The following is a 27,075-nucleotide window of genomic DNA, read 5'->3' on the forward strand; positions in this document are numbered from 1 at the left end:
CATTTTATGATGCTTATATTAGTACAAATCGGGGAACAATAATAGGGTAGTAAAAACAGCAGTGAAATAAAAAAACCCTGACGATAAATATAAATTACATAAATGATGAGGTTCATACCTGATTGGTGAATGCTACGAAAAGGGCCAGAAGGAAGAGGAAGCAGTTCCAGTGGTACGTGGCCAGGATGGCCTGTGGAGGCTTGGAGGCAAAGCCCCAGGCCATGCTGGCCAACACTGGAATGGGCACCATGAAGTTGTCCCCATTGGTCTCAATGAAGTCATGCCGCGTGATTGATGTTGGATCGATGTGATGCTCTCGGAAAGGACGTATAAATGCCTGCAGTGGCCACAAGTGCAAGCACTTAATTTATCAACAATGTAATGACTTACTGAGCTTGAAGTACTTTTAACATATTGTGAGGATGGAAAATTAGGCATGCTTATTTAGCATATTTTGAGTTCACGTATTTCAGAGTAATGGCCGTTAACTACAGTAGACACAGTGTGCAGGCAATTAATTAAAGCAGGGTTGCACAGACTACACATTCCTTATGCTGCTTCTTGAAAGCACATAAAATGTAAACTTTCTATTTATGGAGACATTGAATAAAAAAGTAATTCGAGCCACATTAGCACATTACTTTTATACAATGTATGAAAACTCACTTATTATGAGAGACTTCGCAAACCACAAAAGGCACACAAAACTAAAGGTGAGTGATGCAATTTTCAAGTTGTTGCATCAGTTTTCCATGATGTCAAAGATTCAAACAGCAGCTTTTCATACCTACCTAGCTTTTTACTGCTGAAGACAGACTATGTAACTAAAAGAGCCAAGTTTACCATGAGGTCATAAATTTCGACAGCACTGCTGAAGACAGACTATATGCTGTATCTAAAAGAGCCAACAACTAAATATAGCAAGTTTCGGTAGTAGTTGATAAGCCTCAGCTGTCCAATATTGAAAAAAACACGAGGGCTGCACGGAAGACGCAGCACAGTCACAGCGAAAGCTAAAAGAGCGGCCTTTCAGAGCCTTTCAAAACACTCATTGGGTAACTACTGCAAGCACACTTGTTTGATACCCACTAGGGCATTATTACCCTATTTACTCGCGTAATGAACCCACTTGAATAATAAACACACCCCCAACTTCAGTCATCAAAATTTGGATTTTTTTCCCCCTCGCGTAATAAACGCACACCTTACATTCATCCACTTCAGTCCCTCTAACCGACATCTGGCACCTGCTCACCCGTTGGATCTCTCCCGTTTTTGATTACTTTGCCAACCTTCCCTCAACCACCTCGGCTCGCTCCCTCCCCCCTTCGCCCGTTGCTGCATGCCTATTGCTTTTCTTTCTATCTGTGCGCGGCACGTCCCCATCTCTGTGTGCCACAGCAAGGTTCACGAGCGCTGCAAGTGTAGAGACATCGCAGCTGATAAGCACACAGCAAGTGAAGTTCACCAAACTGCCCACGCCAACACATGTTGGTTGCTTCCTGCAATTTCCCCCCCCCCTTTTAAGCCTACTTTTTTTTTCTTCCCTCTAACTGTTCCATCATTCCCCATTTTCCCATGAGTGCAAGGTTTTGGGCACCCCTCGAGATCACTAGCAGCGGTGGGCTCGGCAGCTGTTCTGCAAGAGTGACCACTAATCCTCTGCACTTCATCATGCAGGTTTTTCTTCATGCCTTCGCTCTGATGCTCTTTCCTGCGCTGTCTGGATCAACAACGTGCGCATCACTGGTGCGCGCGCTACCGTCCCGTGGACCTGCTCAGATTTCAACATGCGGGACTTGGCTGGACAGTACTCGGGATTCAACGCGGCAAGCCATGCCACAATCTCAGCACTTGGTCCTGGGCACAGCTTGGAAGGCCCCATCGTCAATGACATCAATCGTTCCCCAAGCTATAAAGCCACCGATTCCGTCGACATCGCCTTGTGGGCTCGGCAGCTGTTCTGGGAGAGTGACCACTAATCCTCTGCACTTCATCATGCAGGTTTTTCTTCATGCCTTCGCTCTGATGCTCTTTCCTGCGCTGTCTGGATCAACAACGTGCGCATCACTGGTGCGCGCGCTACCGTCCCGTGGACCTGCTCAGATTTCAACATGCGGGACTTGGCTGGACAGTACTCGGGATTCAACGCGGCAAGCCATGCCACAATCTCAGCACTTGGTCCTGGGCACAGCTTGGAAGGCCCCATCGTCAATGACATCAATCGTTCCCCAAGCTATAAAGCCACCGATTCCGTCGACATCGCCTTGTGGGCTCGGCAGCTGTTCTGGGAGAGTGACCACTAATCCTCTGCACTTCATCATGCAGGTTGGTCCTTCATACAGCCTATACGCAAAAACGTCGAGCAATTACTTCTTACTTTAGCTGCCGAGCCCGCAGCGTCTGTTTACTACTTGTTGTGAGTGTGGAGCTGTTGTGCGCTCCTTGCTGCTAGTTGCGGGTGATATCGAGTCGAACCCAGGACCCGATAATGCGGCGATTCTCGCCGAGCTGCGTAAGCTAACTGCTGGTCAAGCAACTGTCATTACGAAAATTAAAGACATTAAGGCACAACTTGTTGCCACGAATAACACAATCGCCGAGCTTGCTAAGCGTGTGGCTTCTATGGAAGTTGTGAACACATCGAGCACTTGCGGCAGCAGCTTGGGACCGTACGGACTGACAACACCGAAACTGTGTGTCGTGTTTCTCTTTTAGAAAGCCGTTTTGATGATGCCGAAAATCGGTCCCGTCGCAACAACCTGATCTTTTATGGTATCCCCGATTCTTCATCTGAATCGCGTGTACACCCTGAAGAAGCCATCATTCAACTTTGCTCGGAACAACTGAATTTAACAGTCGACACAAAAGAAATAGAAAGAGCGCATCGTTTGGGTCGCCATACCTCTGGCCGTAATTGTCCCATAATTGTCAGATTTTCTGTTTTTAAGACAAAAGAGGCGATCCTTACTAACGCTCGCAAGTTGAAAGGTACCACATATGGCATTGGGGAGGACTTTTCCTAACGGGTACAAAACGCACGTAAACACCTTGTCGCCTTTGCAAAAAACAAGTCCGTGCCTTACTCACTTTGATATAAAGCGCTACACATCGGCCCACGACGCTTCTTCTTTGATGAAGCTTCACAAAGCGTGCAAGAACAACTATAGCTATCTCGTCATGCCCGTCAACCGCGCAGCCACCTTACTCGCATGCCCCGTGCCACCGTTTCACTCTCGGTTATCTTCACTAACATTCACAGCTTCCTCCCAAAACGTGAAGTAGTGTCAAATCTGGTGTCATCATCTGATAGTAATGTAGTTGTACTAACCGAAACATGGCTTTCCAGTGAAATCGCTGATGCTGAAATTTTGAACAACTTTCCCAACTTTGATATTTTTCGAAAAGACAGGCACGGTGGCAGAGGGGGTGGGGTATTAATCGCCGTTCATACTGAACTATCCTGTTGCCCTGTCAATATATCAAGTGACCTCGAAATTCTGTGGCTGATCTGCTGTACCGAACCTTCATCTATTATTCTTGGCGTGTGCTACAGGCCCCCTACTCATCTTTCCAATTTTCCCAGCAAACTTAACAATATCTTGAGTGATTTAGCCAAGCGGCACCCTAATGTATGCATTTTGCTTTTCGGTAACTTTAATTACCCCAGTATTGATTGGTCTTCTTTGCAATTAGCTACAGGTAACTTGGAGGCTGCTAATTTTCTGGACTTCTGCCTTAACCGTAATCTGACCCAACTGATAAAAGAACCAACTCGTGTCACGGTAGATTGTGCCAACACGCTTGACCTTATTCTGGCATCGCATCACGAATTCATGTCATCAATTTGTTACCTTAAAGAAATAAGCGACCATAAAGTAATTCATGCCACATTTTCCCTCAAACCACTGTTTCATCATTCCGCAGGAAAAAAAAAAAAAAAAAAGCCTCGCCTCTACAATAAAGGTAACTACTCGGCCATAAACGACGAACTACATGAATTTTATCGGTCCTACGAGTCGACATTTCCCAATCGCTCTGTGCAACAGAACTAGTCAGATTTTCAGGGCAAGATGAATGTTTTAGCAGACAAATATATTCCAGTCACCACTATTCCTTCTAGTCGTCATAAGCCGTGGTATACCAAAAACCTTAAAACACTTGAGAACAAAAAGAAGCGGCTCTTTTGTAACGCGAAGTTTAAACCAAATGCCGACTCATGGGACAGATACTATCAAGCTGAACGCGCATATCTCGCAGAAGTTCGTCAACGTAAACATTCCTTTTTTCACTCGGACCTTCCCCGCATGATAACCGATAACCCCCGTAAATTCTGGCGGATCATTAACCCTCAGCCCAACCGCTCTATCTGTATCTATACGGATCAGGGTGATATCCTTGCAGATTCTGAGTGCGCTAATACATTCAACGCCGCTTTTTCATCCGTTTTCACAGCCGAACCAGATGCCCCCCCTACCTGAGTGCCCTACCCCTATCATGTCAATAATGCCGGCTATAAATTTCTTGGCCGAAGGCATCGCATCACTGATTGAAAAGCTAAAGGTTTCTTCGTCCGCAGGTGTTGATGACGTCACTTCTAAACTTCTAAAAAACACTAAACATATTTCTGCCGCAGTCTTAACCTTGTTGTTCTTGCAGTCTCTATCATCAGGCACTCTACCGAACGAATGGAAAGTGGGGAAGGTCGTTCCCGTCTACAAGTCAGGTAACAGAGTTTCACCATTAAACTACCGGCCCATCTCCATAACCAGCATACCATATAAAATCATGGAACATATCATCTACACTAACATCATGAACTTCCTCGATTCCAACAGCTTTTTCCATTCACCACACCATGGTTTTCGCAAAGGTCTGTCCTGTCAAACACAGCTCACTCTTTTTATTTACGATCTGCATTCCAACATGAACTCTAATATACAAGTAGACGCAATATTCTTTGACTACGCTAAAGCCTTCGACAAGGTACCACATCAACGCTTGCTGTTAAAACTTTCCCACTTAGGTTTACATTCAGATGTCATACAATGGGTCAAAGAATTGCAGAATTGCTTACTAATCGGTCTCAGTGTGTGTATCAATAACATAGCCTCTAACCCCGTCCCTGTATCCTCTGGCGTCCCCCAGGGTTCCGTGCTGGGTCCCCTATTGTTCCTGATTTATATCAATGATCTGCCATTGGAAGTTACTTGCTCTATTTGTATGTTCGCAGACGACTGCATTATTTACCAGTCCATAAGAAATACCTCCGACCAGGCTGTGCTGCAGAGCAGTTTATCTAAAATCCTGAATTGGTGCGATCGCTGGCTGATGGTCCTGAATCCCAGTAAATATAAATTAATGTCCGTCACCCGCTCGCGAAGTCCTCTCCTCTATCCGTACAAAATTGCTAGCACTCCTATTGAATCTGTTAGTACCTTCAAATATCTCGGTGTAACTATCTCCAAAGATCTCAATTGGTTTTCGCATGTGTTCAACGTCATCTCATCCAGTAACAAAACCCTAGGCTTTCTCAAACGTCATTTACGCAGCTCTCCTCCTCGCGTTAAACTCATCACATACAAATCTTTAATTCGACCGAAACTTGAGTACGCGTCCGCAATCTGGAATCCTCATCAATCTTATCTCATAGACGCATTAGAAATGGTGCAGAACCGCACCATCAGGTTCATTCACTCATCATATTCGTATAACGTCAGTGTATCCTCATTAAAGGCGGCAACTGGCCTGCCCACCCTTTCTTGTCGCCGTCGCACTGCCAGCCTATCCCTGTTTCACAAAATGTATTACAGTTCACTCAATCAGCCACCTTACATCTCACCGCCTGCTCGCATAACCCTTCGTACAGGCCATAGCTCAATCAGCCACCTTACATCTCACCGCCTGCTCGCATATCCCTTCGTACAGGCCATAGCTTAAGTGTTGCTCGTCCTCAAACCCGTACTCTCATCTTCTCATCTTCTTTTTCCCCGCACACCATTGTAGACTGGAACGGCCTTCCCTACGCCGTCGTTGCCACTACCAACCCAGATGCTGTAAAAGTGCACCTCTCATCCTGAATGGTCATGTATCATGTATCCTTACTGTATACCCACCCCTTATGTAATGCCCCCACTCGGGGCCTTTAAAGAAATAAAGTAAAAGTGAAAGTGAAAGGTACCACTGTTGCGGTTAAACTATTGCGAGAAAAGATAGTCGCAAAGCGTTTTTATGCCGTGCGCGGGCAGGCTGGAGACGGCTGGCAGAAGATAGTGCCATCCACCACCGAAGATGAGTAAAGTGCAACAAAGAAGCTGTTTCCAAACAGTGTACGCGTACTAAGTAAATTGCGTAAGGCTAAGTGCCCTAACTTTTTTTTTTGCATTGCCGCATTTCTTCCTTCTCTCCAAAAAGTTTTCATAAAATTTACCCCGCGTAATAAACGCACCCCCAACTTTGCTCCGATTTTTCGAGAAAAAAAGCGAGTTCATTATGCAAGTAAATTAATAAAAATTTTTGGTTAGTAGGCCGGCATTCGCTATGCCATTTTTCGTCATTCTTCTGAGAAATGTGGTATCTGCTAAACACTTGCAAGAAATATTGTGCCAATTGTTCATATAGTGGCTGACGACCATGAGGAATAATGGATAAAGTGGATATGCACCACAGTTAACAGGAGAACAAGAACAAGCGTTTGTAATGGGTTGGAGCACTGTACGACCCACTCGTTGCACTATTCGAATTGTGTGACGACTGGTTGTTATTTCGCTGTTTTAAAATGCTTTATAAGTCGTATTAACGGGATTGCTTTCCCGACATGAAGCCTGCCTAAGGCAAGTTTGCCAACATGTTCCAAGCACCGGTGTGGCTTAGTGGTAGAATACTGGGCTGGCACCAAGTCGACCCGGGTTCGAGCCCCTCTGTGTCATTGGTGCTAGTTTTTTTTCCAATTTCATGCGATGTGGTTACGAATTCATCGTGGTTAACAGCGCGAAACACCCGGACAGGAGCGATAGAAGGACACGGTACAGCGCTGGCGGTTACGAACACTGGCGGCAGCAGCGGCGGCGACGGCAGACAACTGCGCATAACCGAAGTTGTGATCTCGTAACAGCTTTCGCTGTAAAAGATGCCTTAAAGTCTGCAGCATCACATCATGTGTTGTCTTGGTGTTTCCATGCAAAATTTAAAAATTTAGACTTCTGCTTCATTTCTTTTTCTTATAACCAACCTATTACTATAAAAAAAGTTTTGGAATAATAGTGTATCAGTCTAAATTGATTTAAAGTTCTTTCTTTGGTTTCCCCTCAACTCCGATGTTAAGCAACTCTTTTCATGTGCACAAAGTGTCTTGTCACTTCTGAATATGCTAAATGAACCTTGGCTATCAACAAAATAAATAATAAATTCCAAGAAAAAAAGTAGGCTGCTTTCAAGGCCGCTTTAATACCCGTCACTTCATCATAATCCTGTGGCAGAGTAAGTCTTGATGTAGGCGGAACTTCATCATAGAAAATCTGCTATCATGGAATAATATTATAGCACATATAAATAAGAGCACAAACAAAGCTTATGAACAAACAAACACCATGCTACTGTATGTTCATATGCCTATCTTTTGTCTCCATCTACAGTACACTCATTGTTAACAAAACCAGAAGGGACCAGGAAAAAGTGTTTCCTTCAAGAGGAGTTTCGTTTACTAAGAGATAAACAGGAGTACAATATTCAAATAGGAAACCAAACATATTAGTGGCAGTTGTTTCATTTAATTAGGAGAGTTTCGTATAAATGGGAGTCTACTGTATATGCTATATGAAATTATTCCAATGTGTCATATCAGCACCCACATTGCAGTACTACTTATATGCTATCAGTCAAGAAAAGCTTATCTATTCATGGGTAGCTGGTTTAAGTCCCTGGCAATACAATCTTACACAAAACAGTGTGAAATGTAGAACTTAGATTAGTAATGAACAGCACAGTTCCTCTGTACAACACAATGGGAATTCTCTGTAACTAAATACTTTTAATTAGGTTAGAATAGATCATGGCCCTTCACCACTGTCAAATTTCAACCATCTGTCATATTATATGCGCCACATAAGGACTATGGAAAGCACATGCTTCAGAAGGGCATGTGTCAACTTAAAACTTGCACTTTCATCTACTGATTCAATTTTCGAGTTTTGCAAGTGTACGTGCGTGCATGAGTACTACTAAGTGGTCTTTTCAAGTTTTCGATATACGTCACCCAATCACACGTTCATATTGCCACAAAGCTGCCTTTCAAGGTCTTCTTTGGTCGGAAATGTATTGACTCAAGCAAACACTGGTTCTAACATAGAGATGATGGATGTGGCAGAGGTTGGGGCTCAATTAACACTGTTTTAGAACTGTAATTTGTGCAGGAAGTCCAAAAAATTAGACACTGAAGATAATAGCATCTATAATTTCAGATGCTAATATATATTGATGTCTACAAGGCAGATTTAGAACTTTAGAAGGGGGGCACACCCTTGTTAGCACATCCCTTTGGCTTCCACAAAAGCTGAAAGAGGAGGAGAGGCTCAGGAAATAGCATCTTTGTCTTTCACGTGCAAAGTGTTGTCAACAACATGTTGCTTGCACGAAATCGTGTACAAAAATAAAATTCAGCCTGTGTGTTGCCTCATTCTTGATAAAACCGCCTTATTTTTAATAACCAGCCCCCGCCAGCACTTCATCAACTTTGCCAAAAGAAGTGCTTTCATGTTGCTGTCTCATATAAATATGCTTAGAAATTCTCTCCAACTTCTTTCTTTTTGCAATTTCGCTTTCAAGTATTAAAAATATTCTATAAATATTCGAGCAATATTCAAAAAAATATTGTATTTGATTTGCAATCACACTTCCATATTCAAATTAGTTTTGTACCCAAAATTTTGCTATTTGCACAACTCTAGCATTTATAAAAAAAAAGATATCATGGTTAGTCATCAGCATACCTGGGCGAGAAAGTGAATAGAAAAGAGAAAAAGTAGCAGTGCTGATGAAACTGCATAAGCACACATTGGCCATTGATAGGAAATTTATTCTTGATACATGTATCCACGTTTTTTGATAACTGCATATTAGCACTTAATGACTGGTTAAATAGCTTTCTAAAGGCCAACTTCAATCAATCTTAAAGCAAATGTGCTCAGATTATCTAAAAGAAAATGAACGCACACAGTAAAACAAGGCTGTATTGAGTTAATTTCATGAACATATAACAACATATAGGCACTGATCTATTATTCACATGTTCTCAAGCTTATAGGAGTCCTGACCCTCTTTTCCAAGTGATTATCGAGTGGCTCGAGTATCAAGTTCATTGCCTTATGAAACAACTGCCATAAAAACTTCTGGAAATATGTACATGAAGAATGAGCGAAGTTACACAAGGATTTGTTGCACTTTTTCTCTTCTCTCACTCCAATGATCACATTGGAAGCTACACAGGGAGGGATGGCGCAGTGGAGAGAAGAGCAAACAGTGAATGTCACAACCTCCAGCACATGTCATGAAGCGCAATTGCTCTTTTCCATTGAGGTTCCTATTAGCTAATGTTGCTTTGTAATTTTTGCTTTCTATGCATGGCACTGTCGCACGGCAATACCTCATAGGAAGAAGCGTATCTAATCCAAATGCTACCACTGAATTATGTAAGCTATCAGCCAATACAATGATATAATGAAGGCCTGTCTACAGCCAGAAACAGTTAAATTATAAGTTTTGTTAAGTTAAAGTTGTTATGTGTCAACTGTGCAAATAAAGATGACAACACTTCTGGCCACTTGGTAGACAACATAATTGAGAAAATAATCCCTAAACTTTGGAAATAATAACCTTATCAAAAGCACCTTTGTTTCTACTATTTTTCTGAACCACCCCCCTGTTGGCACCCATGATGACATCCGTCAATTTCAAAGTTGTAGAGAGTGAGCTCAATAAAATCTGAAATCTTTCAGCACTGCTTCACGCATTATTTTGGAGATATTTTTGGCCATTACATCAAGGCAAAAGACTTTTCTCTTGCAAGGTATGAAGATACGCCACTCATCATGGACATGAAAACACAACCCACACACCAGATCATACCACCAACTTGGTGAGTCAACCAGCCTAGGCACAGTGAGATCAAGCCTTCACATGGTCAAAGAAAACATTCTCAATGAATGCTGTTCGTAAACATAATTTTGGGTGCCATTTTACCATTCGAACAGGCTGGTGACATTATAGTGTGAAGAGTTGCAAAGCTTTCAAGGCACTGTGCCTAACCCGAAATAAGCCCACCCAGTGTGGGTTTCATATGTACACAACAAAAGGGCAGCGGTATGTCCTGCTGTACAGATTAAAGTCAGCTGGTATAATGTGGATTCAAGGGTGATTCTAGAGTATATGCATCCCTTTGTTGTGACTACACCCACTTCAGGAACGTAACATGACGTCGGCGATCATATTATCGGCACACAGCCAACAATTGAGCGAGGCTTCCCACACATGTCGCTGATGTCAATGACGCGGGGAAGGGTACGAGACACTGCTGAGGTATGCACTCTTCTTCTAGAGAGAAAGTTGTAAGACAGCTTTTCATCTTAGATGTTTTTGTTCTGGCAATACCACTTGTCATATAGTCTCAAGGCTCTACCAGAACACCAAAGGGCCACACAGGAAAATGAAATGCGAACAGCGCAGTCAAAATGACTAAAACTTACATCACTGCAGGTCCTAGGTGCTGTTTTGTGGTGCAAAGGACCAATAAATGAAGTCAGTGCTGCCTAATGTTGCCCATGGGCAAGATGGTCCACATAAGAGCAGCATTGGACAGGGGCTGAAGACTGACATGAGAACTATTTTTCCAAATGAAGCGGCTGTGCAGTGCTGCGATATTTGAAAAATGTGAGAAATGCTAATTTGTGCCATGACCATTGCACGAATTAGTGAGCTTGTTTGGGGGATGCAATAAAAAAGTCAGAGCCTGTTTACTGGCATTTTAATGCTTTTATTGCTATGCATGTACAAATTCACCCAGGATCATGTGGATAGAGTCTTGTACACAATCTTTTGGAATAAAAGCTGGAATTACATGCAATTGAGATTTTAGGAATTAATTCAGCCTTTTACTATTTCAAATTTACTGTGACTTACCCAGACTCACACTCCCAGTAACACCCAGATCTAATCACTCAAATGACTCGGATTCAATCAAACTTGTCCTTCCTGAAGTAAGTTAGAGTAAGTTGGAGTTCCTTGAACTCCAACTTACTCCAACTTACAGGTGGTTGTGGGTCTAGTATGTCAACTCGTGAGTTAGTTCACTGACCTATGTCAAGATATCATGACATATGACCTATGTCATATGTCATGATATCATTTTCATGATACTCTGACAGTGGCTGTAAATTAGAAGAGCACAAAATCTCGCTCTAGTAGCATGTGTGTACATGTGCGTGCACGCATACACACATGCGCCCGTACGCACGCACGGACAGACGCACACACAGACAGACACACACACACACACACACACACACACACACAAACACACACACACAGAGACAGACAAAACCTATGCATAATGCCGAACCTTGTTTTTGCATGCCATAATATGCAATCTCCAATGCCTGCAGTGGAATTCCTGGCGCATTTCGGTAATGTCCCACTTTTAACCTTATTTGACGTACTTTTACACAGACACCATTCCACTAAAAATAGGCTACTAAACTCACGACATCACATTCACTAAAATACCTGCCTAAGTCCCGACTTGGTAAACAACATCTAACCAATAAGATAGCTCAAAATATTTGTTGAAATGCACTTGCAGTTTAATGAGAAGACGTACTGTGCGTACCTTCCCAATGACAGGCAGCTCCACACTTCCCCAAGTGTCTGCAGCCCAGTGGGCAAGGCCACTAAGAAAATCCGCTGTTACTACGCCACACACTGCACAAGAAAGACAAATACAGATACATGAATTCAATTTACAATCACACAAACGTAGCGAGAGCTACTAGATAACTGTGTTTAAACAACATGCTTGACTACAATAACACCAAAATCCACTAATTGTGTTAGTAACACAACCCTCATTCTTTATACACATTATGCACAACTTTCAGTGATTATTTCATGTGTTTCTTTCTTTGTGTATTGTTGTTCCACATCTAGAAACAGTACCTGATAACTCAATATAGTCATACAATCTTAAGTATTTAGTATTAGACAGATCTATAATCATAACAATGCCACCAGATCACCAGGTGTGGCAAGCATAAGCCAGCATCCAGGAAAAAAAATGAAAGCAATTTTTAGCTGACTGATAATTTCTTGTGAATTCCAGGCCACATGCTGCGCTATAACATAGGGCTCGCATGTTCTCGGGAACCTCTACTACTGATCGGCAGCGTTTTCTGACCATGCTCAAAAAGTGTTGCAGGGCCCCTTTAAGTATTTGGTATTAATGTTTTTGTATTTTGTATTATATTTTGGTTTACAGTCTTTGTATAATCACAGGAATGCCACCACATCACCGGGTGTGGCAAGCACGAGCCGGCACTCAAGAAAAGAAATGAAGTCGTTAGGAATAATACCATCTCCCCACCCCAAACCCGAGTCCCCTTGCACCGCCCCAGTCACTGAGCTGTGATGGGTACTTCTTAAGTTCTAAGATAAATAAGATTTAGAACCCATTTTGCTTACTTCCACAGTTCAGGCAGAATATTAATACTTCTCTGGTACATACTTACTTTTTGTTATTACTTAAAGCTGTGAGTGAAATAGGTATGCATTTTAACTAGGAATACCACACCTCAACATCGACATAACCGTACAAAAAGCTGCATGCAACTATAACACTGCTGACGCTCCAAAAACATCAATGGTGCTGAGGGATCTTTTTCATTTTTTTTTTATTTTGACAACAGTTGGGGACATATGCTTAAACTGGTATAGCGCATTACGGGGAAGAAGAAACGGCCGAGCAGACCGACACAAGAGGACAGAGCGCTAACTTCCAACTGAGCTTTATTGTCAAACTGCATCAAATATGTAGACCGGCGCAAGCATACAAAACCACCCTAACGCAACGACAAGATAACACACAACATCACACTGTCACATATCACACATTCATAGGCGGTTACCCTGATTAAGGAAGGCCACTTCATGTTCATATAAACCCAAAGAAGGGACGCTAATTCACTGCCGCGATTGTGGATGTACCCCCATGTTTGACCAATGTGGAGTGATAAAAAAAACACCCGTCACAATTAACTCGAGAAATTATAGAAGCGCATTGTATAGCAAGAGCTGGCAGCACGTGTATTAGCGCCCCTTCTTTGGGTTTATCTGAACATGAAGTGGCCTTCCTTAATCAGGGTAACCGCCTATGAATGTGTGATATGTGACGGTGTGATGTTGTGTGTTATCTTGTCGTTGCGTTAGGGTAGTTTTGTATGCTTGCACCGGTCTACATATTTGATGCAGTTTGACAATAAAGCTCAGTTGGAAGTTAGCGCTCTGTCCTCTTGTGTCGGTCTGCTCGGCCGTTTCTTCTTCCCCGTAATGCGCTATACCAGTTCAAGTACGACGAACCAACTCGCCCAATTTTCAACACTCGTGGGGACATATGAAAGCAAAAGCTTACGAAATTACCATGGCCACTTTGTGAATTCTCTATTTGCTGCAAAAGTACGTTTGTGGCCAACCACCTAGCTGCAGCCTGCATGCCACAGCTGGGCAGACTGTCAGTCATAGTGCTATCAACAGCTTTCAATTGACTTTATTAGACTGTTCAGATCACTGCATCATTGCTGTGAGGTCATAATCCCGACTTGCATGTTATGTTTACAGACAGCACCAAAAATGTTCATTGTGAGAATAGCTGTATACATAGAAGTGGCGGTGGGACTAAATTACGTCTACAACTTCCTGGGTGTCAAGTAAGTATTACACACATTTCTTTAACTATGTGCAGTACATGCTACAAAGCTTCACATGCATGAGATCATTGAAAATTGCTACCGTAGCACAGCTAAGATGGACAGATACACCACGGTTCCATGCAATTGTAACTGAGGCTCAGGCGTGTACTATCTGAAACGAAAAAACACGGCACGAAAAATGCCTTTGGCCAGCATTTTCATAGTGCTGCTTTGGTCACTTTACTGTGCCTACGGTAACTTATGTGTCACAAGCAAGCTGCTAGTGGCGAGATTTTCTGTAGGTCAGCCGTGTCACACTTGTTTATAGACGGTACCAGCAATCAATCTTATCTTGTGACTAAAGAAAACAAATAAGCAAAAGCCTTGCTGGTACTGAACTATAGACTTAGTAAATCGATTCTGGTTAGCCACAGCTGCTTCTGGCCAAGCAGATGAGCACATTATCTCTAATGTGGCCTTCTAAAAAAACCTCAACCTAATACTAGTTGCAGCGCTCAGTTTTGTAAAAATTTTAGCTCAAGAAGCTTGCGGACAGCAGCACAGAACAGGCTAACATAGGTGTGCTCATTAGGAGGGCTGGGGAGGAGACCTTTTCCCCTCAGGTCACCTTAAAGTGGGTGGGTGGGGTAAAATCTGCCCCATACCTTTATTCAGTCTGACATTGCCCATCATTGTTTTAAGAGCAGGGGTATAAAATTTCGGTTTGAGCTAGTTGGTACTGGTTGATAACTGAAAAAAAAAAAAAAAACTTTCTGGCGCAAATTGAATGAGGACACAAAACACAAAGGAACAGGGCAAGCGACAAAATCCAGACTATTTTGATGCCACAGAGGAACGAAGATTTTATAGCGCAGCCAATACATGGACACATGCACGCAATTCAATTTTTTTAACAACATAAGAACTGCAAGGCATTGCTGGGAAAAGTTCTCATTATTGTTAAGTGATAGCGGAGGTGGAGCTATGCTGACACATGTGTTGCCCCTTTGTATAATGTGATACGTCTCGTTAACTTCTCTATCCATTTTTTACAGCGAAAGCTGTCATGAGATCCCAACTCTGGTCTCGCGCAGCACCGTAGTTGTCCGCCACCGCCGCTGCCCGTAACCACATCGCGCAAAATTATCAAAAAAACCTAGTGCCAATTACACAGTGTGGCTCGAACCCGGGTCCACTGGGTGCCAGCCCTGTATTCTACCTGAGCGCCGCCGGTGCTTGGGACTCGTTGGCAAACTTGCCTTAGGCAGGCTTGATGTCGGGAAAGCAATCACGTTAATACGACTTATAAAGCATTTTAAAACAGCGAAAGAACAAGCCGTCGTCACACAATGCGAATAGCATAGCGAGTGGCTCGTCCAATGCTCGAACCCATTACAAAAGTTTGTTTTTGTTCAGCTATTAACTGTGGGGCATACCTACTTCAGGCATGATTCCTCATCATCGTCAGCCACTGCATGAACAATTGGCACAAAATTCTTCACAATAGTGTCGCGAATACCACGCTTCTCAGAAGCATGATGAAAAATAGCATAGCGAATGATGGCATATTACCCTAAAATTTTTATCATTAATGCTGTAGTGGGCATCAAGCAAGTGTGCTTGCAGCAGTTACCCAATGAGTGTTTAGAAAAAAGGCTCTGAAAAGCCACTCTTCTAGCTTTCGGTATGACTGTTCTGCGCATCCCCGCAGGCCTGGCGTTTTTTCTTTCGCTCTGCCAATAAACATTGCTTCACTATCCATACGTCTCACCATGTGTTGCCATCAGGCGACCGGAACCATTTTTGCATTGACATAGAATTGTCTGGTTCTATGTTTGGCCAATATTCCTTTCTTTAACTCAATAAAGTGAGGTACACTACCCATGACGCGCACTCAGTAAATACAGTCGCATGCTATGTTGAACACATCCTCTTCTTTCTGCTCATCGTGATGCACACAGCAGACTGTTTACAAGCGCCGACATTGTAAGGCGTACACCATGACAGGAGGCTATCTTTCTGAGATTCGACGATATAGCAAGTGGCTCCTTATATTCATGTTTCCACTATACTTAGGCATTTTTAGGTGCATGCATACTGTAGAAATTCCGGTTGGCCATGAAATCAGCAAGAGACCACAGTTGAAAGCAATTTTCGGCAGCAGCAAAAAAAGCACTTACTGGCAGCCCTCACTTGCTTTCACTTGTAATGCCCCATTCTGCTTGCCTTGCAACAATTTCACGTCACAAGACGTTATAGTGTTGCTTTTATTTTTCATTTAATCCAGCAAAGCTGTTTTGGATTACCCTGTGCCATCGTGGCGTCACACCAGTCATGTGGCCAGGGAAAAAAAGTGAAAAAGAAAACAAAATGATGATGATGACTTTCAGTACTACGAAATACTGGTAAAGCAATTTGCAATTTAATTTTTTAGAATGCCTGGAGACTAAACGTGGCATTAATATTATTAAACCAAGGCAGGGCAAAGCAGTTTGGTTGTACTTTCAATATTTACATTAATTAAAGACTTGTGTTATTTAGAGGCTTACATTAATTGTGAAAACCAAGGCAAGATATCCAGGTGCATAAGAAGGCCGCATAGATAAAAGGGAGCACACAATAGCTAGGCCAGCAGCAAACCACATAATGCGATCGAAGTGTATACTGAAACATCATCGCCCGAGCCAGAAGGTAACACAATCTCACTAGAAATCATGTGACATGTGCGTTCCCTGAAACTCTATTGCCCCAACCCACAGGTCATGTGACCTCACTTTGCCCAGTCGGGTGTAAATGCATGTATTTCAAATATAGTGGCGAATTTCTGACACCACATAATCTCACTAGCCGATCACATACACTCGGGTGCTTACAGCATCGCTGTCTGATGAGTTTTTCTGTGTGGGATTGAGCAGAGGATAGCGGCCTTCGTTTTCATGAGGTTACTGTATACCATGGATTAAAATTGAACATTTTTACAAGCAGATAGGTTGATTCAATATGCAAAATTCATGATAAAATACCATAACTAACCAAAATCACATCCTCTAGAAATGCGAGGACCTTACCCACCCAGAGAGCTGCAAGAAGTAGTGATTGCCCACGAGCTTTTTGAAGATCAGCACGACACGGTTATCACAACGACATGTCTACGATCATGTTGCCGACTTGTAATTTTTGGGTGCATTGAAAGATAAAACATTTAAACATAACCACTTCATAGATGCCAAAAAACAGCATGTTCATCAATAGATGAGAATCAAACTGAAAATCTGCCCCATACATTGACTTAGTCAATGCATTCAGAGGCGTGCGTAGGGTTCACCATCAGGGTGGCATTCCAAGGTTCGAAAATCTGCCCATACATTAGTCAATGTATGGGACAGATTTTCGAACCTTGGAATGCCACCTTGATGGTGAACCATACACACGCCTCTGCCCGCTACATCATAGTTCATCCTTTTGCAAAATAGGGAAGTACCCATTACGTGTTCGTAAGGAGACACCCGCAGCTACACACATTGTTGATGCCATTTCTGATAATGATGATTAATATGCCAGTGCACTTTACAATTGGTGATCCTTAAACCAGCCACTTGTGCAATTCACATGTTTTGACGCCTGGTGCTATTTAATGCAAGTCTATGCTTTTGCCATCCCAGTAAAGAAAAGTTGACACAATTGAGAATCCCAGTTGGTCTCAATAAATCAATTGGTTCAACTAGTAATATATTGGCCCCTAATAGGATTAGGTAAAAATGATTGGAATGCTTCACTTCAATGGGATAGCCTAATTAGAATTTATAGCTCCAAATGGTCATGAGGATTGGCATTAATTTCCTATGTGGCCACCCTATAGGAATGGATTGGAAAACTACTTTATTGGGTCCTGCAGAACGTAGCTGGGTCATGCACTCGGCTCAGCCCCATGTTTGAATTTTGGATAATTCAAATAACTGTGCAATTACTGTTTAGGTCAACCTATATTAGAACATTATTCTTCTGATCATTATACAAGCTCATGTGCGATTAAGCATTCAACCTCTCTGCCTTCTAATAAATTATCTTTTCATTGATTGATATTGAATTTAACGTCCTAAAACCACCATATGATTATGAGAGATGCTGTAGTGGAGGGCTCTGGAAATGTCAACCACCTGGGGTTCTTTAATGTGCATCCAAATCTGAGCCCACAGGCCTACAGCATTTTCACCTCCATTGAAAATGCAGCTTCATCGTATTGATCCCAATAAACCATCTCTCTCTCTCTCTCACTGTGTGTGTGTGTGAGAGAGAGAGAGAGAGCTATGATGACTAGGAGACGTGGCTTGGCTCATAAGCTATGTTTATTCCATTCTGACTTCTTCTTCATCAGCCTCTACCATCATTCCCTGCCTTCTTACGTCACAGGATTCCCCCTCCCCCGAAAGAAGTCGCGTCAGACGAACAGCAACGGAAACTAAACATGCATGGCTTAGAAGTGAACAATGTCATAAAGGGCAGATCATTCCATGTCCCAGGAAGTTTCCGTAAACAAACTATCAAACTGTAGCTTCACAGGAGAGTGCAGCAGTCCGGTAAATGCTGGAGTTCTGGTGGGCGAAGCTGACTGTTGCGTTCTGGAAAACACAAGTACACCTTGAGCATGAAAACTGATGATAACACTGCTTGTATTCTTGTGAGGAATGAACGTGGTGTGAAGGCTTTGGAGCACCAGCAGCATGATTTGCGTAGACGTCGTGTTTTTTGTCTTGATTGGTGCACCTGCGGCGCCACCCATTTGCGTATTTGTTGACCAAGGCTGTTGCAGTGATTTCCGCGTCCTTCCAGAATACAGGGTGTTGGTTTGCGCCGTTTTTCCCATTGTATGTCATGTTGTCTGAGTATTGATCTCTGCTGGAAAAAACTTACTCGACGTCTTTTGGGAAAATGTTTGGGATTCGATTCTTTCTTTGTCTCTAGTGAGACATCTTGAATATGTTGTTGCTTTGGTTGACTCGTTTGCAAACGTCTTTCTTTAAGCCGTGTGTGTTCTTCCGACGTCTGTAGTTGTCCGTGTTGAATAACATGGCGCTCAACCTGGTCGATTTCATTGTGCTGGCCTTGCTGATGTTGCGAAAAGTGTTGAGGTAGCAGCCCTTTTGGAATAGGACAATGCTTTTCTTGACAACTTGACACAGTGTCCTGTTGGTAGCTGTTGCAACGCTTTTTAGGCCGCGAAGTTGGTAAGACAGATTTGACTAGAAGAGCATCAGAGGCACCTGCAACAGCATTCATTACGTAAGCTTCTGATACCAGGCAACCTGTCAGAGTTGCTTCCGAGCCTCCTGTGTTTGGGCTTTCAGATGGCTACTCTCTCAATGGCGACATCGCAACAGGCGTGGTTTGGTCGAATTTCAATTTTTCATATTACATTTAGTATTACGATAAAATAAATGTATTCCAAATGCATATTTGTCCACAGGTATCCTTCACTAATGCTACCTGTGGGCAAAGTTCATGTAATCCGAAAACATTGTTTCATTATGATTAAATATTTAAAATATTCCAAAGCTTCTGATGTGCCTGCAACAAGATTCATGTGTTACCCTTATTTCAGAGTTACTGGCATCTTTATATTGATCAATTGGCCTGACCAATTAACATAATTAATCAAACCATTTGGATTATGTTTGTGCTACCAATTGTCTAAGTTGGTTAGCCTCATTAATAAAAGTGAAAAATCCAGTTGGAACTGCATATGCTTTATCTAATGGGGGAAATGGGTTTACCTACCAGTCTAATCAGTCATACCATTTGGATACTGACTGTGTTTCTAATTGGTTATGTTGGTCAGGCCCACTCAAAACATACAGGGTGACCCATTGAACCCACTAGAATTTTATAATGGGTGTCCCAAAACACAAATGGAAATGTCCATTTGGCTTCAATTGGATACAACTGGAAATGTCCAATGGGTTCCATTTGGATTCAATGGGAAACTTCCAATCGGTTCGGGCAACTTTTTTTTACCCAATACCGACATATGGTAAGGGAATTCGAAGGAAAAAATCGAGTATTTCTGAAGCAGTAATTGTGCCCCGTGAGAAAAGCCGTACCAACTCAAAGATGGCGACCATGGTGCATTCTTACTTAGTTGGGCCAGCTTAAAAAAGCTTTAAGCGAAGGGAAACTTTTTCTTCCTACGCCTACAGCTTAACATGGCAAATTTTTCTGGACAGATACTGCTCAACGGGTGCCTTTGGGTCGCCCATTTCCTCAAGAAATCTCGAAGTCTTGATAAATTTCAATGGAGATCAAGTCATCAAGATACTCATCTCCATATTGTCGAAATGTGAAAATAACAGGATACAGGACGACGGTGCGACCAGGAAAAACAAGGTCTGTGTTGACAGAACAATAGAGCAGCCGCTTAGACGTCGGCTTCCTCGGAGCAACCGTGGGTGCTGTCCACGCTTATCACTTCGTCGTCCTCCGTCTTCTTGCCCGGCCTTTAGCCGTGACATTAGCCTCCCATTCAAGAAAGCATCGTCCCGATGCTTTATCCCTTCTTTATGATCTTTATGATCTTCATGATCAAACTGGTTTGTACTCGTTAGAAACGAATGAGTTCATTCGGAGAAACAAGTTTTCATCCGAACTACGTGCACAACATCTGGAGCACACCTTTGACGCATTAAGGAGTGCGCAGTATCAAGAACAACCTCATAATTAATGTCACTGAGACGTAGAACTTTATAGGGCCTGAAGTACCATCTTAACAGTTTTTCTGAGAGGCCCCGGCGCTGAATACGAGTCGATATTCAAACTTTCTCTCCTGGCTCGTATGAGACTAGTCGGTGGCGAAGTTTGTGCCGTCTTGAATCATAGTCCTGCTGGCGACTAATATATAGGAGTGCAAGTTGTTGGGCTTCTCCGACAAGCTGGGTGATATAATCAGCATCAGTCTTGATGTTTTCGTACTCGTGCGGCAGCATAGTATCCAGTATAGTGGTGACTTCAGGACCATGAAGAAGGCGGAATGGCGTTGTTCTTGTTGTTCCTTGATGAGTCGTGTTATAAGCAAACGTCACATACGGCAAGATCTTGTCCCAGTTTTTATGCTCCACATCGACGTACATCCAGAGCATATTCACAAGTGTCTTGTTGAGATGCTTCGTAAGACCATTCACTTGCGAATGATACGCCCTTGTTCGCCGGAGGGATGTGCCACTAAGTCTTAAAACTGTCTGTAATAGTTCGGCTGCGAATGCAGTTCCCCTGTCAGTTATTACCATTGACGGAGCGCCATGCCTCAGCACCACATTCTTCACAAAAACTCTGGCTGCTTCACTTGCCGTGCACCTCTCCCGAGCCTTGGTTTCAGCGTAGCACGTGAGGTAGTTGGTGGCTACTATAATCCATCTGCGACCTGCCGATGAGGTGGGAAATGGGCCCAAAAGATTCATTCCGACATGAGCAAATGGAGTAACAGGCGCGTCAATAGGATGGAGGAAACCTCTTGGTTTGACGGGTGAGACTTTTCTGCGCTGGCAATCAAGGCACGTCCGAACATAGTATTGAACGGTCGCCGTCAATCTTGGCCAGTAGTATTTCTGCCTCACTATGCACAGCATACGTGTGTAACCCGAGTGGCCGGGTGTCGGTTCATCGTGGCATGCCTGTAATGCTTCACTTCTTATATTGTTCACTTATATTGTTCTGACTTTCTTTAGATGTTGGCACGATGAGTAAGTAGTCGTTTCCGTGTGACGTAAAGTTCATCTTATACAGGAAGTCGTTGTGCAAGCAAAATGACGAAAGCCCTCTTACAAACAGTCTAGGTACAGCTGAAGTGTGACCCTCAGAAAAACGAAATATGGGTTCTAGTTCTGGGTCGTCTCGTTGCAGCTGTGCAACAGTAGCCGTGTTTAAAACCCCGACAAAGGCTGTATGGTCATCCTCTGCCGTTGCAGGTTCGTATGGCGCACGAGAAAGGCAATTGGTGTCTGAATGTCGCTTCCCCGATCTGTAGACCGCCGTCATGTCAAATTCTTGAAGCTTCAGGCTCCAGCGCACCAACCGTCCTAAAGGGTCTTTTAAATTTGTCAGCCAGCAGAGAGAGTGATGGTCGCTGACAACATTAAAAGGATGACCATACAGATATGGGCGGAATTTCATAACGGCCTACACTACCGCAAGGCACTCTTTTTCTGTGGTTGAATAATTTTCTTCCGCACAAGAAAGAGTTCTGCTCGCGTAAGCAATTACTCATTCAGCGTCATCCTGCCACTGCACGAGTACAGCTCCTAAGCAGACATTGCTAGCGTCGGTGTGCACTGTTGTTGGGGCGTCATCATCAAAGTGTGCGGGGACTTGTGGCTTCTGAAGGTGTTGCCGCAGCTCGCCAAATGATTTTTGCTGTTCTTCATTGCATATGAATGCGATGTATTCTCTGGTAAGGTGGGTCAATGGCGAGGCAATGCGCGAGAAGTTCTCAATGAAGCGTCGGTAGTACGCACACAGTCCTAAAAACCGTCTGACCGCGTTTTTGTCAGTTGGCGCTGGAAAATTCGTAACGGCAGCTATTTTTTCAGAGTCAGGCCGCACGCCTTCACTGCTGACAAAATGTCGCAGGAACAGAAGCTCTTTGAAGCCGAAGTCGCATTTTTCTGGCTTGTAGTGCTAGTCCGGTGGAACGGATAGCTTCAAATACTGAGTGCAGTCGCCTGACGTGTTCGTCGAATGTGGCAGAAAATACGATGACGTCATCTAAATACACTAAGCATGTCTTCCACTTGAGGCCTGATAGTAGGGTATCCATTAGCCGCTGAAAGGTTGCCGGTGCTGAGCACAAGCCAAATGGAAGTACTTTGAATTCAAAAAGGCCATCAGGTGTCCCGAAAGCTGTCTTCTCCCGGTCTCTTTCATTGACTTCTATCTGCCATTACCCACTCCTTAAATACATCGACGAGAAATAATGTGCATGCCGTAGTCGATCGAGTGAATTGTCGATACGCAGAAGTGGGTAGACGTCTTTTTTTGTCACCTGATTCAGGTTGCGGTAATCCACACAGAAACGTAAGGTGCCGTCTTTTTTCTTCCCTAATACAAATGGCGAAGCCCAAGAGCTTTTCGACGACTGAATAACGTCATCTTCAAGGATCTGTCGCACTTGGTTTTCGATGGCTTCACGTTCTCGTGGAGCTACCCGGTACAGGTTTTGCCTGGTGGGTCTGGTCGTGTCGTCCGTTATAATTTGATGTTTTGTCAGTGGCGTTTGATGGACGTTTAAGAGAAACAATCTTCAAACTGGTTAATAAGCAGCACGATACTTTGCTTCTGCGCTGGCAGCAAGCTTGGGCCAATATCAACAGATAGAGGTACGGGGGGCAGATCAGTTGAATTATTTTTCTCAAGAGTTAGGCAGTCTGTCATCTTGGCGAGCTCTTCCATGGACGCGACTGCCATGCCCCTTGTCAGATGTCGGCGTTCAGAGCTGAAGTTCGTAACAAGGACGTGCATTTGTCCACATTTTATGCTCACGACGCCTCTTGCGATAGGCAAATCATGGCTGAATAGCAGTGTTGGAATTTGGTCAGCGATGTTTTAGAATTGCTCGACGTGTCGCCTAACAGCCACGAGTGCACTTGACCGTGGCAGGATGGTCACGTCGTCATCGAAGGCGCGCAAAGGTTTACGTCGCTGGTCTGTACAGGTCCCATCCGAAACTTGACCTGGGACTATCCAAAACATAACCGATTTCTCAGGAATGTTGATAACGGCGCTGTATTCACGCAGGAAGTCCATGCCCAAAATCGGGTCTTTGCAGCACTCAGATAAAATTACGAAAGTAGCGGCGAAATCTGAACTGCCGATATTAATTCGAGCAGTACATTTGCCCGTCAGCATCACCAATTGACCCCCTGCGGTTCTTATGTTCGGGCCCGTCCATATTGTTCTGACTTTCTTAAGAGAGTCGGGAAGTTTACGGCTGATAATAGAGAAGTCCGCGCCAGTATCTACCAGCGCTCTTACTGGGCGTCCGTCTATACAAATGTCTAGATTGGCGCTTACGATTTCCGTTGATGTTGGTGGCGTCGTATCATCCCTGGTATCGTCTGTCGTACAATCCGTGGTATCATCCATCGTATCGCGTCGTAGTGAAAATGTCAAGGGTGTGATAGCATCTCGACGGGCGGCAATCTTCCCCCCAAAGGTCGCTGCTGTTAGTTTCCCTGACGAGGGCTAGGGGATTTGCCCTGGGCCACCTCGGCGTAACTGCGCTGCTGCGGCGAGTTAGGTGCAGGCATAGCCTCCTTTATTTTCTGTGCCCGCGCAGTCAGTCCGCCGGGCCCGTTCGGCCGCCTCCCGCATCCTCCTCTCTTTTTGCGTCTGCTGTCCGCCAGGGGCGCTCGCATCCCAGAATCGAGTCGGCGCATTCAGCCGCGGCGACGCATCTCCAGGAAACCTTTGTTCGTGTCGCATACGTTTGCAACACCAATTATTTACGACCAAAACGGTACGTAGCACTTTCAGCAAGTATAATTGTAACTGCAAGTATAATTGTAACAAACAACGTCGTTTGTACCCCGCGTTTGCACGGCCGTTGTCAAGTGCGGCTATCAGTTTTCGCGCTTCTTTCTGGCAATACTTTTCCGCGCACCTATTTTCGCAGCGTAGTACTTTCAGCAAGTATGATATTTAACTGTTGCTTCATTGTGTTGCGTGAACAGATGACACGCGGCAATAAGTGAGTGCGTGTAAACAAACAACGTCGTTTGCACCTCGTGTTTGCAGGGCCGGTTTCATGCTTTGCTATCATTTTTCGCGCTTCTTTCTCGTGAGGCTTTTCCGCGCACCTATCAGCGAATTTCGCTAAGTAATCAGGAATGTTAGTTTACGGTTTCTCTCGTTTCTGTCTCGTGCAGCGGCCTACGCACACAAGTCTCCGTGGTTCAATCGGCTGTGATGACCCGAAAAAAAAAAATGATAGAGGCCGTGGACAACGCTGCCAATGTACTTCGCGAGCGCAATCTTCTCGTGTGTACAATGCCTGGGCACCATAAAAAGCTCCTAGATGTTCTGCTCACAAAGTTCTTCCGTCCCATTTTCACGAATTTTGCTATGAAAGTGACGGACAAGCATGACTTTTTGAGGGTCTTCGAGGTGAAGCCACTTTCGCGAAAAGTGCTAAAATTGTGATTGCTGCTTGTGAACAGTGTCAACGAGGGTACTAAAGCTCGTCAGACTGTGTGCGTGTGAGGAACGTTTCGATCGACGCCCTCTTGTTCGTTTCCGCAGGTTGCGAATGAATTAATACGCAATAAACAAGTTTCTCTACCGTTTCCTTGAAGGTATGGTGTTCTGTTCAATGTGCTATCTTGCGTACTTATTCTTTCTCTCTTGCATATGTTCTCTCCTAAATATTTAAGTGGCACACGGGGGTGGTATCACACTTTTGTTTTTTAAGCTTGCCGCGCTTACAAACGCGCAACGAAGGACCCACCCGTCAGTGCCGGCGGTAGCACCGGAGTCAGTGAACAGGCTCTGCCGGTTCTGGGAAGGCAGCGCCGCCTGGTGGTGATTGCGGGAACTCAGCCTGATGGTCGGCTCCCTTTGATCCCGGCGGCAAAGCGCAGGCACAGAAAATAAAGGAGGCTATGGTGCAGGTGAAGGAGAGCAGGGTCGACGATACGGCACATCAGGTGGCTGCGCTTGCGGGCCTGCACTGCTGTCATGGCGGTTATCGAAATAAGCATGAGGGGAGGTTTGTAGAAAGTTCTGATGTCTATGGTCACGGTATGGGCAAATGCGGAAAACGTGGCCGGCTTCTCCGCAATAGAAGCAAAGTGGTCGATGGTCGACGGTGCGCTACAAGTCCGTCTTATGAATGAATGGTCCACTGGTGGGCATTCTCTGCGACTAAGATGCAGATGTCGGCGACGTTTGCATAGGTAAGTTAGACTGTGGATACTGCAGCGGCGGATTGAAACTTGGGGCACACGGCTTGTTGTAAGGCCCTTGGCTGACGTTGCAATAAGCCAGTGGTGTCGAGTTGTAAGTCACTGGAGTGGGTCGACGGACCCTCGGTGCGTAGCTTACAGATCGCTGGTCTGAAAGCGATTCGGGCAACGAAAATGCCTGGCGGAGTTCTTGCCGCACAACTTCTGCAACGCAAGCCACGGTATTTTCTTGCAGAGTCGCAAGGAGGTTTCGGATCTCCTCCCGAACGACCTCACGAATGAGCTCACGCAGAGAACACTCACTGCTGGCAGTCAAAGCATAGAGGCTGGGCGATGTGTTGTTTGGGTGGTTGTAGTATCAGCGCCGTTGCAGCAGTGCTCGCTTGATTGTCGTAGCCTCTTTGATAAATTCCGCTACGCTTGTTGGCGGGTTGCATAAGAGACAGGCAAACAGCTCGTCTTTAACGCCCCTCATCAGATGTCGGGAGTTTTTTACCTTCAAGCATCTTGGGGTCAGTCTGCCCAAATAGGCGGGTCATGCCCTCCGCAAACATGGCGACACTCTCGTTTGGTTTTTGTATGCGTGCCTCGATTAGCTGCAGAGCAGAATCCTGGCGGTCGGTGTTCGCGAATGTCCCGAGAATTTGCTGCCGAAATTCATCCCACAAAGACAGCGTTGACTCATGGTTCTCGTACCATGTACGAGCGCTGTCTGCCAAAGCAAAGTAAAAGCGCGATAGCTTTTGTTCAGTGGGCCAGCGGTTGGCCTTGGCGACTCGCTCATACTGGGGCTAACCAGTCTTCATAGACCTCATCGTGAAAGGTCTCGGGAATCTGAGGCTGCTCAACAGTAAGCTGTGAAGGCCCTCCATTAGCCATTTCTCCAGGCACGGTGTGTTGCTGGAGAAGTTCGAGGGGGATCGCCTCAGGACTAAGGCCTCGCTGTTGGCGACTGAAGTATCCACTTCAGGAACGAATTGCGGTGGCGGACTCGAAGTGCCAGGGCGCGGAGCTGTCCCAAGCATCGGTTGGAGAAGTCCAGCATCTCCACTAATGTCGCGACGTGAAAATAACAGGATACAGGACGACGATGCAACCAGGAAAAACAAGGTCTGTATTAACAGAACAAAAGAGCAGCCGCTTCAACATCATCTTCCTCGGAGCAACCGTGGGTGCTGTCC

The 27,075-nt window shown here is 44.4% G+C and overlaps 1 protein-coding gene across 1 annotated transcript in view; it reads right to left on the reverse strand.

The window, feature by feature from the left end:
• The window catches only part of Kua (Plasmanylethanolamine desaturase Kua), a 136,922-nt gene that overhangs the window by 27,626 nt on the left and 82,221 nt on the right, over nt 1–27,075 (reverse strand). The window contains exons 3-4 of the mRNA XM_037435610.2: nt 11,879–11,970; nt 119–337 (exon numbers count right to left, since the gene is read on the reverse strand). Coding sequence (XP_037291507.1) covers nt 119–337; nt 11,879–11,970 — 311 coding nt within the window. The remainder of the gene's footprint in view (nt 1–118; nt 338–11,878; nt 11,971–27,075) is intronic.

Source organism: Rhipicephalus microplus, chromosome X, assembly GCF_043290135.1.
Source record: "Rhipicephalus microplus isolate Deutch F79 chromosome X, USDA_Rmic, whole genome shotgun sequence".
Lineage (NCBI taxonomy): Eukaryota > Metazoa > Arthropoda > Arachnida > Ixodida > Ixodidae > Rhipicephalus > Rhipicephalus microplus.